This window comes from Antechinus flavipes, chromosome X, assembly GCF_016432865.1.
Source record: "Antechinus flavipes isolate AdamAnt ecotype Samford, QLD, Australia chromosome X, AdamAnt_v2, whole genome shotgun sequence".
NCBI lineage: Eukaryota > Metazoa > Chordata > Mammalia > Dasyuromorphia > Dasyuridae > Antechinus > Antechinus flavipes.
In genome coordinates this window covers 308,862-327,737 of record NC_067404.1, presented here as the reverse complement: position 1 = coordinate 327,737, position 18,876 = coordinate 308,862, and the positions used below count along the sequence as shown (strand labels likewise).

The window sequence follows — 18,876 nt, the reverse complement described above, 5'->3', positions numbered from 1 at the left end:
TCAGTCAGCACTGATATTAATTTTGTCATCCTGAAAACATTACACTGTTAAAGTTTCCACAATTCCTAGTAGCACTAACTGAACTTCTTTCTTTTGATCTATTTAGAAAAATTGTCTAAAACTCACTTTCTGATCAAAACTGCAAAATAGTATGGCAGAAACTAGGTATAGCTCAGCATTTCACACCATATAGCAAGCTAAGGTCAAAATGGGAACAAAATGTACACATAAAGGGTGATGTTATAAGCAAATTAAGAGAGCACACAATAGTTTTATCTGTCAGATTTGTGGTTTGAATGTAGGACAAATAACATGAGAATATTTCAAAACATAAAATGGATCATCATGATTATATAAACAATTTTTGCACAAAAAAATTAATGCAATTAAAATTAGCAAAGTACAAAAATGGGATTTTTTGGAGCAAGAAATAATTATAATATATACAGAACTCAGTCTGATTTATAAAACAAATGCCATTTTCCAATTAATTGGTCAAAATACAAATTTGCAGTTTTCAGATAAAGAAATAAAAAGTATCATGGAAAAATGTTCCAAATCATTCTTGACTGGAAAAACATGCATACCCTTTAATCCAGCAGTATTACTCTTAGCTGTACATCACAAAGAAATCAATAAAAGGGGAGGAGACAAAAATATTTATATCATTTCTTTTTTTGTCAACTAAGAATTGGTAATCAAAATGATGCCCTTCAATTACAGAATGACTAAACAAACTGTGTGAAATACCTGGAAAAGCTTACATGAATTGATGCACAGTGACTTGAACAGTCAGGAGAACACCACATTTTAATAGCAATAATGTCTGACGAAGAACTATGAATAACTTAGCTATTCATACTCAGCAGCACAATGATTGAAGAAAATCTCAAAGTACTCATGATGAAATACACTGCCTCCAGAGAAAAAAACTAATACTGATTGAATACATATTGAAGTATGCTATTTTTCCTTTTCTTTCATTTTTATTTTTTATTCAAGTCTTGTCATGATATCAAATGGCTAAAAAACAAATGTTTTGCATAGCTGCATATAGATCATCTTTATCTGACTGCTTACCATCTCATCAAGGAAGGAGGGGTAAAGTTTGCAACTCAAAACTTTAAATAAAAATGTTTAAAAATCTGGAGAAAAAAAAAAAAAGGGAACATCTTTCTTTTTCAGGCTGCAAAAAATTCACATTCACCATGAGATTAAGAAAAAGCAAAAGAACTGACCGAAAACTACAAACCTCTAACATAATGGCTTTCTCAAAAGAAATTTCTTTTTATGGGGTAGAAAAGAAGATTAAATTAACTTTTTCAATGTCACACAGGCATTTAATATTTGAGGCACAACTCTTAAGATGATGGTAATTTTGGTATATGAGAGTCGGAGGAAACAAACATAAATTAGAGTATCAACTCACTGTCACTGATGAATTTCTTTTTAAAAACGAGCTCAAAAGTGGAAATACAAAACAAAAGCTCCGAGATTGATTCATAGTCCTCATACCTGCATCTCCTGGGTACTAAGTACCTCTGGTTGCCCAGCAATCACAACAGTATCATTTTCAGTTTCTCCATCCATTATATCCCCGTCTGCTACCTCTGTCTGAGTGACATCATGATCCTCCTCATGTACTTCTGCCTCACCAGTTAACCCTGAAACAATCAATACATAACCCTAAATGTGTGTGTGTGTGTGTGTGTGTGTGTGTGTCTCTCTCTCTGTGGTCACACCCACACACACACACACACACCCACACACACACCCACACCCACACACCCACACCCACACCCACACCCACACACACACACACTTCCTCAGTCCCTAAGTTGTAAAGATGTTAAAAGATCACTAAAATATCTTCCCTTCCTCCCCCCATAAATTTTCTCTTTGGAGTGAAAGTTAAAATTCAATAAACATTGCAGTTTACCATAAGAAATAAATGAGCAAAAACAATATAAGCAAAGAGGAAAAAAAATCCAGAGTGGCTATGGAAAAATTCTAATAGGGTTTCAAATGAGGCTAGACATTGAAGAAAAAAAATTAAATTAAAAGAAAAAATTATTGATTAAGAAAATATGATGAGTATTGGAACTAGGGGAACAGGAATTGAATAGAACAAGAAAAAATTTGACAGGATTCAAAGGGCTACAGGATTCAAACTGACAAAGAATTCAAAATGAAGTAACAGAAAAAGATTTAAGAAAAAAAAAAGTGGCTTAGTGGTCTTATTCTTCTAAGAAGAAAGGTTTCAAAGAATAACACTCTATAAGACTGTGGACTCAGGAAGCCTGGAGTTCAAATTCATATTCAGATACTTAGATATATCCTGGGCAAGTCATATAATTACTAGCCTGCCTCGGTTTTTTCAATTACAAAAAAGGGATGGTAATAGTAGCTATTTCTCCTGGATCAAATGTGATGGTAACTATAAATTGCTCAAGTAACACATAGCAAGCCCCATGTAAATGGTAGCTATTATTATTATTATTATTATTATTATGCATAATTTCTTTAAAAACAGAAAATTGACATATAGACTTACAATTGAAGTAGAAAAAAAGAATCAGAGAATACATGAAGATGTATAGTAAGTAATATAATCTGGTTTCACACAAAGAGGGTCAGAATGTTGAATATATTGCTAGTTGGCAACTGACTGTTCTGTGGGAAGACTTTCTAAAATGTGTCTAAGCAATATATTTTAGGTGAACAAAGAATATGACTGAGAGTTGTTGATATAAAAGCTAACAGAATTTTTGTAAGGTACTGGAAATGCTTTAAAAAGTTTTAAGTTATTCAAGCTGTTAAGTCTAGGTGACTAGAATGAAAAGAGGTAGCAATTAATAGTAATCAAAGTAGTCAACTATGTAACCATTACCCTTAATTGTAGAGAAAAATTAAGCTAAGATAAGGGGGAAACAATTGTCCCAAAATAATCAGCTAATGAGGGAGTATATACTTTGACAAATCTATTTAGGTAGAATATCATCTTATCCCATTCTTTTCTTTTACATGAGAAAAGTGAAAGTCATTAAAGTTCTTAAATATTAGTGTGAAAATTTCTCACACTCCAAATCTGTATTCTTGCTATTGTACCTTACTGCCAAAATTTCCACAAAGTTTGGCCATCAGGTATTTGTGGGGAAAAATAACTAATAAAATTTTGCACTCTTACCTAGATTGTGTAAATATCTAAAATTAATGAATCGATTCATAAATCTAGCAATGTTGGGACCTTCAGAAGCTATGCTTTGGAAACATTTCCTTATTTTCTGATGACAACAAAATGTGATCACTCCCTAGTTTTAGTTATGATTTAGAGGCTAGAGGGATATCTTCAGGTAGTTTTTATGAGACAAAGTGTAAATAGAGAAAGAATTCAGAGCACTCCTCCTTATTCTAAGTTTTTCTTTCTTACCTGGATCCTGTGTGCTGCTGTTAGCCCCATGAGAGGTTCCCTGGGCATCTTGCTCAGATTTGCTCTTGCTGGAAGCACTCTTGCTGCCAAAGAGACTACTGGGTTGGTTGACAATCCGTGACAACGTTTCCAAAGGCTTCAGGGCAGCATTGACAGTGTTGGCCATGTTAGGGCTACAAAACAGATAAAAAATGTGGATAAAACACAAAGAAGTTTTAAAAATTCTGATAATATTCCTCTACAGCATGACCATCATCTATAGCCTAACGTATATCTGGAATAAAAATTTTAGGCACAGGACACTAAGACTGGCTCAGGTTAAAAACATGAGACCACAATCACCTATCAGAACAGCAACATCTTTTAATTTACTGCATGAATAAGGAAACCCTCAGGTCTAGAAATGGCTATAAAAGAGATCTCTTTTTAGATAAGTGTGAAAGATATCTGCCTCAGGATATTGAAACTCATCTTTTTATGATTAGATAAACAAAGCTGAAAACAAATACAACTTGAATATATCAAGAATCTAGAGAATATGAAAAGCTTTCGATGTAAACTCCTAAACATTTTATCTCACTCCTTATACTGCCCTGGAAGAAGGTCAAATATTCTTACCTGGAGAGATCTAAACTATGTGGTACTCGTGCGAGATCATTCACTAGTCCCTTCTTCAAAAAGAGTCTGATGATGTTATTCATGCCATTGTGTTGCGTCTTTGCTGTGGCACTGCTGTAAAAGCTGGATGTTGAGGGACAGGACTCCATAATAGTACTGATGATGCACATCACTGCCTGGAGTCTGATGAAAGATATAATTCTAATTTTAGCTTGAGCTTTATTCCCCCATCAAAATATTTTAGGATACAGTCTATTTCTTTTTTACTTTCTTTTCCTCAAAATCATATCCAGGCACTTACCTGGCATGTTTTTCTGTACTCTCAGCCATTGCCAAAGCTCGACCTAATGCAGCTTTAACTTCATTTACCAAAGCCACTTGAGCATCTGTTCCACTGCCTGCTGCAGCCAAGCTGGCAAGAAAGAGGCGGGCCAAAGCTGGAGTATCTTTGTCTTCTGTATTCTGGGTATGTGGAAGAAGGTGATCCAGGACAAATGCCAGAACACTGCAATCCTATAACATCACAGAAAATAACTGGTTCACAAACACACGTAGCTTTTGATAGAATATCAATAAGGCTACACTATCAGATACAGAAAAAAACCATGGGAAATGCAGTTTATTATTTTCACTTTTGAGAAAACAAAGCCAGTGAACAGAAAAGGGAAATGATTTACAAAGGATATATTAAATATTCCAATTTCACTGCATCTCACAGATGCAGGAGAAGAGCAAAACCCAAATTTGGGGATCTTTACGAAGGATTCTATTCAAAAGCTTTCAATATTATGAATTTGATTTAAAATTAATTTTTATGCAATGCTTATAGGGTGCTAATTTGACTTATAATCAAATTTTGAGACTTAGTAAATTATTTTCTGTGAAACTATTTCTAGCTTATCCTGCCCATTGTAAGAAAAAGTAATTTGGTTATCAAAATACCTCTTTGATTAGTTCAGACTGCCCCACAGTGTAGCTGTAATTGGCAATCAGGGTGGCAATGCCAACATAAGATCTCACCAACTCAGCCAATAGCCGAAGGATAGTGGAGGTTGGCATTAAAGGTTTGCTGCCTTTGGTTTTCTGTTTGCTTTCTTCAAAGACCCGGTCCCCTTCCTTGTCTTTTTTTTCTTCTCGACATTCTTCTGAAGTCAAAACTGTTGAGGCATATATATATATATATAATATATACAACAAATTTCTCTTTTATCTTTACAATTTGTACTTCATAAAAAAAAAAGTAACAAAGATGAGAATTTAGGGCTGGCACTTCGGAAGATTTTTTTGCTGGACCACAGAAAATGAGCAAGAGGGAGAAAGAAGGCACGTTATTGGCATATGATAATATTTTCATTTGACAGAAACCTGCTACTATTCAAAAGTTTTCCTCATTCTTGATGAGAATTATGTTATTAAAGGGCAAAAAGCCTCCCATTTCCTGATCCAGTATTTTAAACTAGATCCTAGTTTACATTAGTACTTATTTCATAACGCATGAATTTTATTTTCAACTTCTCAGGGACCAATATTTAAGATCATTTTTTACAACACAAAAAAGAGGCAGCTAAGGAGAAATTATTCTACATAGTATTAGAGGCATGCTATTTTATTCAATAGATAAAAAGTATTTTTCTCTATAGTAACTTAAGTGTCTACTTATTTCTTTCTGAATGCCCTATATGGTATCAATTATTTTAACTGTACTTGAACTGTATTTAAAACTAGAGTTGTTTCTCCAAATTCTGTCTTCTTAATTATGTGAAACAAATATATTCTTTTCTTTCACCTGACTTATCTTAAAATATTTGAAAACAATTTTAACATTTTCTCCTTCAGATAAACACTTTCAAAGCCTTAAAATAATTTCAACATAACATGAATTCAAGTCCCTTCATTTTAATCCAGTGGTACTGGGCTCTTTACAATTCAATAACAAGAATCTCCTCACATTTATAAGGAATGTTTGAAGAAGTTTTTCTCAGGTCTCCTTAATTCCTAATGAATCTCTCCATGATCAATCCCAATTTATTCCAAACTTATCTTGAATATAGTTATTCATCACTATGTTCTCCTCAAAAGCAGGAAATCTTTCATTTTTTTGGAAATCCTTAGCAAATACTTCATAGCTTGGTACATAGGAGGTACTTAATAAATATAAGCTGACATTACTGCTGGGTATATCAGTAATATTTCTAGCTTATCTATCATTCTTAGATTTGGTGCTCAACCATCACAAAAATATGGCAGGATATAGATACCAGACATTCTATTTCTCTTAAAAACACACACTAATATTCAGTGTGTCATTGCACACAGTTGAATCATGTTAAAATTAGTTCACTAACTTGTAAGGCTTTCAAAAAAAGATACTTTATTTCCATCCTCACAAAAATTTCTTCTAAGTTTACATTAAGACATTAAAAATTACTTTAAAAAGTGTGGTCTTTCAAATTAAGACCTCTATACTTCTAAATAAATTCCCATCTCTTAATCTTTTTTTAAAAATTCTACCAAATTTATATTCAAAAATATTTTAAATAGCTTTTAATTTCCAAAATACATGCAGAGTTATCAACATTCACCCTTGCAAAACCTTGCTTCAAATACTCTGCCTTTCTCTTCTTTTAGGCAGCAATGCAATGCAATTCTTTTAAATATATTTCCACAGCTGTCATGGTGTACAAGGGGAAAAACGTATCAAAAAGGAAAAAAAATATATTTATCTCTTGAGCTTTCTTATAAGAAACATATGGCCTTCTCAAATTATTTGATGTACTACATGTTTTTAGATGACACCAATAATATCTTTAATTCCCAAAGGAATATTAATTATGTAAAGGAAAAACCCAAATGATTACCTTCTCCTTGAGAGGTACTTGACTGGGGTGTCTCAGTAGATGCACCATCTGCAGCAAAAACTTGAGCCTAAAGGGGAAAACAAAGACCAGATAAGGAAATTTAATTAAAAAAAAATCACCTCTAAAAAATGGGGAAAACCCTAACTCTAACTTAATGTTGAGAAAAATCACCTTCCAGGTTCACAATATTCAACCTCATTTTACAGAAAATTTATAAAACACCTTTAAAAAACAAAACGAAACAACAATCTGAGAACAAGTATGACTGCAGCACATGATTTCCATTCCATTTTATGGGGGAGAAGACAAGTTTAAAGTTTAAAGGATTTAATCATAATCACACTAAGCTAAGTAGGAGAAATAGGATTTTAATGAAGAATTTAGCATGGTGCTTAACTTAGAATCAGGAAATCTAGATTAAAATTCTTCATACTCTAATCTTGATACCTAGTTTTACTTACATTAATAGTGAAACCAGTTTGGGTATCAAAGTCACTGCCTTGTGTCAATGACCTATACTGCTGATACATATCATCCCCCATGTCTTGCAGAATATGGCTTATTTCTCGAGTCATCACTCCAGATTTGGGTTCAGATTTATCTGAAAAAGACAGTATGCACAATTAGAAGGTTTTAATGTCAATATGTAGTAGGGCCACTTGAGAAATGAGCTACATAAATTAAATCTTTTGCAAAGAGGAGACTTAGTGATATTCTCAGACAATGGGAATAAAGTAAACTAAACTCCAATAACATATTCTTTTAGGTATATCAAATTCAATTAAAATTTCCTCATTCCTTTTTCCTATTCACACTTCATATGAAACAAGAGCTAGTATTTTAATACAAATTTGATGTTAGGCATGATGCTGTCCTTCAATTCTTTGCTCTCTGGATAATGACATTTTGTCTAAAGACGTTTTATTTTAGAAGGAAATGAGAAAATCAAACTAAATTATGGCTAAGAATCTTTTCTCCTTACAAGTCCCAAACAACTTATTTATATCACTAACCTTCCTCTGGAGCATGATAGGCAGCTAAGGCATTCAGCATGTCATATATCACTTCCTTGATGGCATCAGGAATGACAGGCAGAGGAGCAGGCTTAACAGGGGTCGTCTTCACTAGCTGAACAGCATTTGGACCTTTGATTCTCAGATTCTCAAATTCGTCATCTGAAGCTGAGCAAAGGTTGAAGAGAAAAATAATTTTCCATATCAATGAGAATGAGATATTTATATAACCACTCATTTGTTTTCTAAAAAACAATTTAAAAAAAATCCTAACACAAATGATTAAATCTGTTTAATTTTTCTTTTAAATCCCATTTGACTCATTTCCAAACAACTCTCCTACTAGAACCAATGAAACATTAAAAATGGAAAATGAGGAGATTAAAAAAAAAAAAAAAAGCAAAGTAAAATTACAAAACAGGATGAGAAATTCTCACCAAATGAGAAACACTGATCTAAGAATATCAATGGTACTACAGAAAAAAATTATTAGATCTTTAACTTGAACTTGATTAATGTCCTGACTCTGTATGACCTAAAGGTCCCAAACCTCTAATTTGTAAAAAGAGAAACTGAATTAGAATACTTATATCTTACTATTTTCCCCAATTCCCCTCCCCCCAGCTCTACAAGTTTCTAGCATCTCTGCCATAATCAAGACAAATCAAGAAAATTCCTTTAAATATTAGGTCAATCCAGAGTAAATAGACATTAGAGAAATGATATTCAGCATTTCAGCCAGAAGGGCTAAAATGATTTGCACTTGGTAATTATAAAACTGTGATTATTTAATTTAAATAACCTCTTTTTCTAAATAAAGTTAAATTGACCTAGGAAGCAGAAAAAATATTCCAGAGTCTAAACAGGGTCATCTCTATCAGATTTCTCTAATATTGTAAAAACTGAGGCAAATACAAATTAAATAATTTACTCTAGATCATACCAATTAGCTGAAGCTTGGAACGCAGACTTTCCTGATTCCAAACTTTGGTAAATGACAAAATAAAAACCCCACACTAGAGCCATAGAAAACCAATACATCTGTTAATGAATGAATGACACTGCAGATAGCCCTTTAGACTCACTAGTCCCAGAGCCTCTCGGAGCAGGAAGGGCAATACGGACACATCCATTTGCAACTTCAGTAAAGATATCTGGATTACGGCACGCAGCAGGTCCAAGAACGCGAAGGATATAGTTGATCTCCCGGGATCCAAGGCTACCAGACACAACCCCAGAGGTAGTGCTCCCTGCTCCACTTGTGGCTGCAGACCTTACAACCTGAAACATTTGAAGACAGACAAACATTTTGAAAGACACATCTGGAAAAGCCATTCTTTTCTCATTCGTGTACAAAAAGATTATAAGGATTAATTACTCATTATTGTAAGAAAGGCTAACAGCTGGCATATAAATACACTTGTTAATTTATATAATATTCAAAAGATCTCATGGCAAGACATTCATATCAAACCTATCTTTCCCTATGTAAAAATGACAAAAGAGTAAATAATTGCTTATTTTCAAAAGAATATTACATCAGGCAGTTGGTGGCCAGGAAATTAAGCCCTAAACACAAGTGAGAAAAGAATGGTTCTGTAACTCATTCAAAGCAGTTATTTCTTTTGTATTGGCAGTCTGGATTTATACTCTACTTCTGGCTCATCGAATTTCTCTCAAACTTATAGCTATTTTCCATAACATTTTCTACTTCAGAATCCTTTCTAAATCTGAATTATTAGTGTCTTTTCTTCCAAACTCGACTGTATTTATTTTCTTTGGTAAACTTTCCCCCTCCTTATCATAATGTAAATTGAGGTAGGGACTGTTTGATGTTTAGAATTTGTAGGAAGCCTAATGTTAAGGTTAAAGTCATAATAATAATAATAATAATTAAATTATTGGATGGAATTAAAAATAAAGTCCCAAGATTCTAGCACCATTTTCTTTGCATCATGTTGTAAGCATGTAAACAGAATCTGAATCACATTAAATGACTTTAGTTAGAACAAATGAATAATCTCCTATGAATTTTCAATTTTAATGAAAGTGGTTTCAATTTTTAATGAAATTTCAATGAAAAATTTCTGAAAATAAAATGCCTGAGGCACTTACTCAGATTTTAAAATGAAAATATAGAAGTGGACTAGATTATGAACATCTTGCAAAATCCAGACAAAAAGAAGAAAGCCATTTTCATATAATAAAATGGAAGGCAGGCATCAACACAAAATATGAAGGAAAAGAGAAAAAGATTAAAGGCTGTCTGATGAAATTTTACAAATAAGGGGCAGCTAGGCAGATAGGACACCCAGCCCTGAAGTTAGAAGGACTCGAGTTCAAATGTAATCTCAGACACTTAACACTACCTAGCTGTGTGATTCTGACACAATTATCTGAACAAAAATAAGCTACAAAGAAATTTTACAAATAAAAGGAAAATGAAAGGGAGAGAAAGACTAAAGTGTAGAATTTCAGAGAAAACAAGAGATAAGAGGATTTTCTTAAAAGAGTAATGTGAAGAAACCATAGAATATGAAATATAAGAAAATCTCTTCTAAGAAAATTAGAAGTCAAGGGAATTTGTCATGTAAAAAATGGACATGACACACCACTAAGATCATGCTTAGGATTCTTCTACTTAAGCTTTATGAAAACATGAACTGAGATTTACGAAAATAGCAAGTTGGTTTTTATAGAGAGGGGAACAACAGATCAAATTAGCAACTGTTGCTTGTTTTTGAAGAAAGCAAGGTAATTCAAGAAAAACATCTTCTGTTACACTGACTCTATATGTGGATGAGTGGATCACAATAAAAAATGGCAAGTCTTCAAAGCAATGAGAGTATAAGACTTGTCTCTTGAGAAATGTATTATTGGGCCAAGAAGGAACAAGTTGAATTGAATACAGAATGACTGAATCAAGATTGGGAAAGGATTGTGACAGCTGCTTATTGTTCTTCAATAAAAAGATCACCACTCTGATGGTAGAAGAGTAAAATAATATTAAGGAATCTTCTGTGAGGGTGGAAAGAGGATAAAAAAGCTCACCCAAACTTTTATTTATTTAAATATCAAAACTTTACAGATCCTGTCACTTCCTGGCAAAAAAAGAGAAGAAACAGAAATGAGCTAAAAGCATTGAGCTGAAAAACAAAACAAAACCAAAACTAGCATGGTTAAAACAGCAGCCATATAATTAAAAAATGAATGCCCCTTGGAAGGAAAGGATGTCAGAAGAGGGGATGAATACAGAGTTATGGAGGCAAATTACAGATTGTACTGACTTTTTGAGGGATAGTGGAAGTTATTTGGCATGACGAGGTCCTTGGTCAAGAAAAACTGGCTACAATTACACAACAAATAACATTCCTGTCTGAATGAATATTCATGAATTCATGAAGTAAAATATAATAAAAGTATCATTAAAGATTCAAATTACAAGTAGTATAATGAAAATGGAAAGAAACCACAAACCAAGCACTCAGATTTGATAAGGCAATAGCAGTGAACTTCAATTATAGACATGTTATATCCTGTCCCAAAAAACTGAAGGAATACAGTAAATAAAAAAGTGCTTTATTTCAAACCCCTTCATAATCTACTCCCCCTGTTTCTATTTTTCCAGTCTTCTTGTATCTTACTCTCCAATAATCTCCAACCCAATGGACTTTGGCCTTTTGAAATATTACACAAATAAGACATTCCACTCTTGGTTCTGGACAGTTTCTTTAGCTATTCTCTCGTGCTGGAAAAATGACTCTCCTATGACCTTCTTTTAATTTTTAAGCAAAACCTCTTAAAGAAATTGTTTTGTAACATTAATTCCAATATCTTTTCTCTGTTTTCTGAACATATTTGTTTGTATATTTTTTCCCCCCTTAGAAAGTAACCTTGAGGACAGGTACCTTATTTTGGCTGTGTTATATCCTAATGCAGTATTTGATACAGAGCAAGTACCTAGTAAGTAATTGAAATTGTTTATCTTAAATATTGCATAAATATGACTAATTTTAATGCTCACATTGCTTTCTATTATTCTTTCAAATCATTATGTTTAGGTCCTCAAATTACCTGTTGATACTGATAGTTTAATAGTCTGATTAAACACAGGATTTATTATTAAATTATATGTTATTATTATCAAACACAATTTATTTAGGGAAATTTCCAAGATAAAGACAAACTTCATGGAGAGTTCTAACAAGTAGTTGAGAATATTATTGCACCATAATGTTACATACTTTTTCCATGGTATGATGAAGAGTACATGGGTCCTCAATAATGTGCCTTAAGAGAAGAGTCACCAACGGTGTGAATCCATTAAAACCTGAGCTCTGGGTCAAATTTAGGATCATCCGAGTACTCTTCAGCTCTGCGAACATCATAGCATATTTGTGATTTCGGGTGAGCCTCAGGCAAAGGCGCAAAGTGGCGTGCAGTGTGTCTGGGTCCACGGGAACACCCAGCATGCTCACACAAGCTCGGATCAAGATGGTCACCATTTCTTCTGTAAGACCCTGGATCAAAATCTCTCCTGACTTGGTATCCTCAGCAGTAATCTCCTTCTCAAGGTAAGTACCTTCAGGAGCCAAGGATGTTTCTGGAAAATGAAGAATATTTGGAATAATGCTCTTTTTCTATTGGTGAACACCAGAAGTAGCTTGAAAGCCTTTCCTGAAACAGAAAGGTCTTTTTTTCTTACTGGAGACAAATCAAGAATAAATCCTAAAAGCAGACTTAAAAATTAATAAATTTACCTAGTAGTCCACTGAAAGTAAATTACTAAGAAGCAGATAACTTGAGGCTCAAACTACTAAAGCATCCCTATCATCAACCATTGTCTTGCCTGAAAAATCAAAGTAGAGGTAAGAAAGAAAAAAATCAAGACTATACCATTGACTTTTTCATCCTTTGGCTTGATGTGTACATCTTTGCCTTCTTCCAAAGTATTCTCCACTTCTGACCCGAGAGTATTTTTTGAGTTTTTGTTTGGCCGTGGAACTCTTGATAGAGTCAACATCACAGGGCGCCTGTTTCCAGTTTCTTCATTGACCTGGAAATTCAAATGCAAGTGACATAATACATGGAGTATTCCTTCCTCCAAATGGAAATACTAATAGAACCTGGCCAGAAGTGAAGAGACTCGAGTATTATCCTTATCTCTGCTACCTTCATTGAGCTTCAAATTCTCCCAACTCCCTCCCAGAATTGTTGAGAGATTGAGAAAGTAGATGAATTTTAAAGCTGTGAAAACTTGGAAAGGATCACAGGATGATATGATCATGAAAAAGTAAGAACAAAACCCTTAAAACAGTTTTTGAGAGATGAAAAGTATCATACCTGTACCATTGTAGTGAACTGCACTGTATACCTCCTTCTGCCTGCTGTAAATCTTACACTTGTATCTCCAGCTTTCCAGGCTGTGTCTATTGTGCTATTGTTGCTTGCACTATAGCTACACCAACGTCCAGATCGATCATCAAACCAACGCCAGTTATTGCTGTTAGCTTGTAGATACTGCACATAAAAATGGCCCAAGTTAAAATCAGACCCAGACCTAGGAACTGTTTTTCCCCAAGACCCCCTTACTCTCCTCCCTGCAACTTAGATTACTAGCCTCTCTTAGGGGAACTCACAGAACAAGATTTAGTTTAACTTTTTTCTGTACATCCTTTTGAGACAAATTCTGTACTTCTCTGGTATTTTAAGAAAAAATTATAATCTCTTATTTATATTCTTCAAGAATATATCTACTAGGATAATAGACCCAAAAGTCCAAATCCAGAACCCTTTGCCCTCTGAAATTTATTTTTTCCTACTCACCCATTTTGCTTCTCAAGTTCAGTTAAGTTTCCAGTCAATTAAAATTGAATTAATTTTTGCATACCAACATCATTTTCTTTCTTAAAGAGTTAGAGTGATGGTCACTGTACTTATCTGATCTTTAAAAATCCACATCTGTCCAACTCTTCCTATGCCAAATAACTACAATGTAAAAATGCCCATTTCCCAAAATTTATTCCTTTGATTTCCTTCTACTTTTGTAGAGCCTAATAAGGATTTTTTACATGCATCCAAGTATTTTTTCCCCTAAGATTCTATCAGGTTTTCTTTTGTTCTGTTTTTATATGAAACATGCTTTACTAGAAGTCAATGAATTAATTAGTCACGTTCCCCCTTATGCATTTTAGCTTTTACATTGAAAGTATTTCTTTGATCTCATGAAGTAATCTGAAAATTCTTATGTTAAAAATATTGCAAATTCTTAATTATTACTATCAGTTTTTGTTCACTACTCTTCCAAGATTCATTATGTTGGTCAAAATTATCCACCATCCTTCCAATGGTGAGTTTTGTTATTTTTGCTTCTGTTAATTCTCTTTCTATTGATTAGTTACTGACTTCTACTGTTTTCATTTTCACAAAATGTCTATTGGGAGAATTTTTTTTCTCCATTGAAACTGCTATATCTTTAGATTTTTATTGCCTCTTGATGAGATTACTAAATTAGTCTCTCAAAGCTGTTACCATTCCACAAATTATTACAAAATTTTTCTCAAGCACAGCTGAACATGTAATTTATCTCTTAACAGATTCTTGTGAATCCGATACTGAATAAAACAAATCCACTATTTGTCTCTGAAAGTTTGCTTTGAATTTCCAAATCACTAAATGCACAATTCCTCTGCTTCTATCATCAGTCTTTTGCCTTCACAAAGACCATTCATTATGAATACTTTTAAGAAACTTCCTAATCTGAGTCACATATTCATTCTTTTCCATTAAGATATATCAAATACACTATCTGCAGAATAAACCCACCCATCTTAACTACCTAAACTGCTAATCTCTTCCTTTGAAAAAATACTTTTTATTTGATATCACAAGTGCTTTTTATTAACCTCTTTAGGGTAGAAAGTTTTACTTTTTTATACTTATGTCCTGAAAAATGAATGATACATTGCAGACCATGAATACTGTTGACTGCTTTTTTACAGTGTTATCATTTGCTTATGGCATCACTCTGAGGCTTTCTTCTACTAAGGAAAGTGAGAATTATGAAACTGTCTTTATTGAGCATTTGAGTATTTTGGGAAAAATCCAGTTCATCTTTAAATTCTCCCATGATCAAGCAATCATGAGTTAACTTGAAAGAATAATTTTGACACATCTCCCAGGAGGAGGGAAAAAACATCATCTTTCTTTTCATCCTCTGATTTTTCCCATTTGGATGTGAATGGGGGTCCTTTGATTTTGATGTGAGGATTACCTTATTCATCTGTGCTCTCCTTTTGGAGGAGATGGCCGTTTTCTCATAGAAGTCTATTAGAAGTAGTACTGGAGTGATCCACCTGAAAAAAGATCAATTATGAGAACACTGCACCAAAGATGGGAAAACATAAGACTGTTGCAATAGGATCACATGAACCTAGGGGAAGTTGGGAGAACCTCAAAGATAGAGATTATTGGGGAGTGGAGGAAAGAGAAATTGAAGGTACTGAAGACAACACCGTCTTCATCCCTCCACCCAGGTCTCACTACAAATTAATGGCGACAAGTGAATCCAAATATAGATGAGGCAGTGTCTTACTTTGGAGTGTGGATTTCCTTCTGCTCTTTAGCAGCCTGTAGGCAGGGTTGTACAACTTCCAGGAGTTTGATTAAGATGTTGAGGATCCCGCTAGATTCGACTATTCGAGCGCAGGAGAGCTTCAATTCCTGAATCAGAAAAAGCCCAGTGTGTAAGAAGGAATTGAGAGTAGATGATAGGAAGTCCTGAAGGGGACAAAATCAATGGGAGGGTATGGAGTAAAGTTTTTTAAACCTGCCTAACATTATAAGGGCTAATAATCTGTCAGAAAGTGCTAGTCTGTCAGTCTTGAGTCATGTAGGTGACTGCCAAATGTTGAGATGACTTTGCAAAGCTCTGAGGATGATTTGGAATCTATAGTGAGTTTTTCCTTCCACTTGGCAGAAAGAAGACTTTAATTGGAAGGCTTCTGTATTTCTTGGGAACTGAACTTTATGGCTACTGAAGTTGATCCCTGCCTTGAACCTTACCTCAAAGAGCAATGTAAGCAGTAAAATCCTTGTAGCCAAATTTGAAGCCTGTGGAAGGGTAGCCATCTGGCTGATCCATTCAGACACGGTTTTTGTGTCACTAGTTGTCAAAGGAAGAGCAGCTTTGATCAAAACATCAGCTGCTTCCCAAACCTATATCGAGGAGGAAGGAGATGAATCTGGTAACTGGGTTTTAGATGCCAGGCTTTTACAGAATTACAACTTATTTAAATTAAGCCTGGATGAGATCCTGTTCTATAGGAATTTTATCACCGGATACAGAACAAAGGGCTTCCCTTTAGTCATGAAATCACAGACTCACAGAATAAAGAAGGGTCTCTATCTTCATCATGGTGCATGCTAAGTTGCATTGGATAAAGGACTGGGCCTGGAGTAGGGCTGAATCATTGTTCTTCCTATCTGAACTCAGACACTTAGGAGATGAGTGACAGTGTCACTTAACAGAGTTACAAGTGTCAGTTTGATTTGCTTTCCTCGTTTATAAAATGAAAAACTGGGGAAAACAAATGTAAAACTGCTCTAGTTTGTCAAAATGTGACCTTTCTCCTCTGCATTCCTTTGGATTCTCTGTCTTGATTTTCTTTGTTAACTTTGATTGACTAACATTGCGTGTATGGCCTCCTGTGATTTTTAAACATAGTCTGAAATCAAATTGCTTCAACATTGAATTTATAGGGTGACGAGACTTTGGATCTTCTTTACTGACCCAGGAAAAAACATGAGATGTGTAGATTTAGAATGGCTACCCTAAATGTTCATAGGCACTATTTGCATCTGACATATGGCAGAACATTTCAGAGTCGTTTGGACTGGATGGGCTCTGGTGAAATCCATTGTACTTGACTCTACTAAAGAAGAGGAAAGTCATTTTGGTCCTTTTTCAGAATGATGACCGTCTCTTTCCCGGTTTTTTTTCCTTATTGAAGTTAACCTAAAACCCCTAAAAATCCCATCCACTGAGTGCATTTGGCCCACAATTGCTGTTCTCACTGTTATGGCTTCATTTTCTAGATTTGGGGGGTCCTTTTTGTATTGTGGCATTGAAAAGTGGTTATTGGCGTAAAAAGCTTGATGTCACCTGAAAATCTCAAAATGCTTTCTCTTGAAAATTTCGGTTCTATTGCCAAATACATGGCAACTCAGAAACAGAATGTTTGCCCTTGTGATAGTGATATACTGATTTTTTGACCTTTGTTCATTATTATGTTTATTTTATGTAGCTCAAGATGACACTCATAATGGTAAAGTAACACGAATTCAGGCCATCAGAGCCATGTGGGTATAGTTTGTCCAGATCGGTAATAAACACTCTGCCATTAGGTGTCTTAGCAGACTAGAAGAATACCTGTGGAAAGTGCCTTTTGGTTTTTTGTTTGTTTGTTTCTTACACAAGTCTTTTCTTGTATTCTTACAACATCCTTTGGTGGTATTTGTTTTAATTATCCTCATTTCACAGTGGAGGAAACTCAAGCAGGCAGATTAAGTGACCTTTCCCAAGGTGACATACAGCTAGGAATTATCTGGGACCAGATTTGTACTGGAGTCTTCTTGACTCCAGGCCTAGTGCTCTATCCACTGCACCTCCAGCTGTATAGTGGACAAAGTGATCTTCAGTAACCTTTTAGATTTTAAGAAACCAAATCACTGTGAAAATCTGAGTACCTTCACAAAGAACAGAATGCCTCACCTGATTGACCACTTGCTTCAAAATCATGTCCCGGTAATCAGCTCCATTGCGTCTGATGGCAGTCATGATCAGATCACACACCCGATATACAGTGTCCGGCAGCTCATCCAAAAGGTGGAAACAACCTGGTAACATGGAGTCTGTGAAATTGTGCAGTTCTTCTGGTTCCAGGGGTTCAGCATCCTGAAATTTCTCCAAACATTTGGCCTCTTCCTCTTCCTGTTTTTCCCGGGCCTTTCGCTCTTCCTCCTCTTTCCTACAAGTAGCTTCCTGGAAGCAGGTGAAAGTGATTGTGGAGACAGAGAACCAAGGAAGCTGCCACATTCATATTGTCAGCTAAAATTTTTGGCACATGAGTGTAACCACACCCCCCCCCCAAAAAAAAAATCAATCCCAACTACTAGCACAAGTTAAGCAACTCCCCACTTATCTACATAATCTGTTAGCACTATGAAAGAATTTTCTTTTAGTCTCCAAAACAGAGAACTTTTGTAGAGGTGCCAGTTTTCAGCTATGATTAATAATGGAGCAGATGATCAACAATACCTGATAGCCACAAATAATTCTCAGGGAGAAATAAGAGGTCTGGATGTTTTGTTTAGAAAGGTGGAGACAGAGTTGACCAAAGTCTCTTGATCAGAATCTCTCTAGACAAAACTTTCAAATACTATGAAATTTTAAGGGAGGAATGTTTTTACCTCAGGGGATTCCACCCTTTGATCCATTGGAATATCTTGTCCCAGAGACATGGCAATTGCTCTCATCATCTGGTCCTCTTCTGACATGCTGAGATCCTAAAGAAACACATTTATTTAATATTTACAACCCTTTCTTTGTCTGGGTGGCTAAGAAAACACACGTTCAATTTTTTCATATTAGAGTATATCTATGTGCATATATTTTTAAAAAATCTATTATTCATTGTAAACGGATGTCTTTGTGCGTATTTTAAGTAACATTTTACACTTTTAGTTGTCAGAATGCTGACAAAGAAACCCCCTGATCCCCCCCAAAAATACTTACCCTAACAACACCACCCATGAGTGGGGGAGGGTGTGTTAACAGGTACTCAGTGGCTTGTTCCATGGTGCTAGTATTCAATAAGGCTTCCAAAGCATGTTCTCTTGTAAAGCCCATGTCCATTAGCTAAATAATAATAACAATAATGATAATAATAAATATCCT

The 18,876-nt window shown here is 34.7% G+C and overlaps 1 protein-coding gene across 1 annotated transcript in view; it reads right to left on the bottom strand.

The window, feature by feature from the left end:
* The window catches only part of LOC127542512 (E3 ubiquitin-protein ligase HUWE1), a 75,135-nt gene that overhangs the window by 23,566 nt on the left and 32,693 nt on the right, over window positions 1-18,876 (bottom strand). The window contains exons 31-48 of the mRNA XM_051968165.1: window positions 18,715-18,837; window positions 18,390-18,485; window positions 17,692-17,961; window positions 15,984-16,136; window positions 15,514-15,641; window positions 15,193-15,274; window positions 13,263-13,439; window positions 12,816-12,975; window positions 12,164-12,522; window positions 9,005-9,200; window positions 7,920-8,087; window positions 7,368-7,507; window positions 6,907-6,973; window positions 4,991-5,205; window positions 4,350-4,561; window positions 4,049-4,231; window positions 3,431-3,603; window positions 1,516-1,664 (exon numbers count right to left, since the gene is read on the bottom strand). Coding sequence (XP_051824125.1) covers window positions 1,516-1,664; window positions 3,431-3,603; window positions 4,049-4,231; window positions 4,350-4,561; window positions 4,991-5,205; window positions 6,907-6,973; window positions 7,368-7,507; window positions 7,920-8,087; window positions 9,005-9,200; window positions 12,164-12,522; window positions 12,816-12,975; window positions 13,263-13,439; window positions 15,193-15,274; window positions 15,514-15,641; window positions 15,984-16,136; window positions 17,692-17,961; window positions 18,390-18,485; window positions 18,715-18,837 — 3,051 coding nt within the window. The remainder of the gene's footprint in view (window positions 1-1,515; window positions 1,665-3,430; window positions 3,604-4,048; window positions 4,232-4,349; window positions 4,562-4,990; window positions 5,206-6,906; window positions 6,974-7,367; window positions 7,508-7,919; window positions 8,088-9,004; window positions 9,201-12,163; window positions 12,523-12,815; window positions 12,976-13,262; window positions 13,440-15,192; window positions 15,275-15,513; window positions 15,642-15,983; window positions 16,137-17,691; window positions 17,962-18,389; window positions 18,486-18,714; window positions 18,838-18,876) is intronic.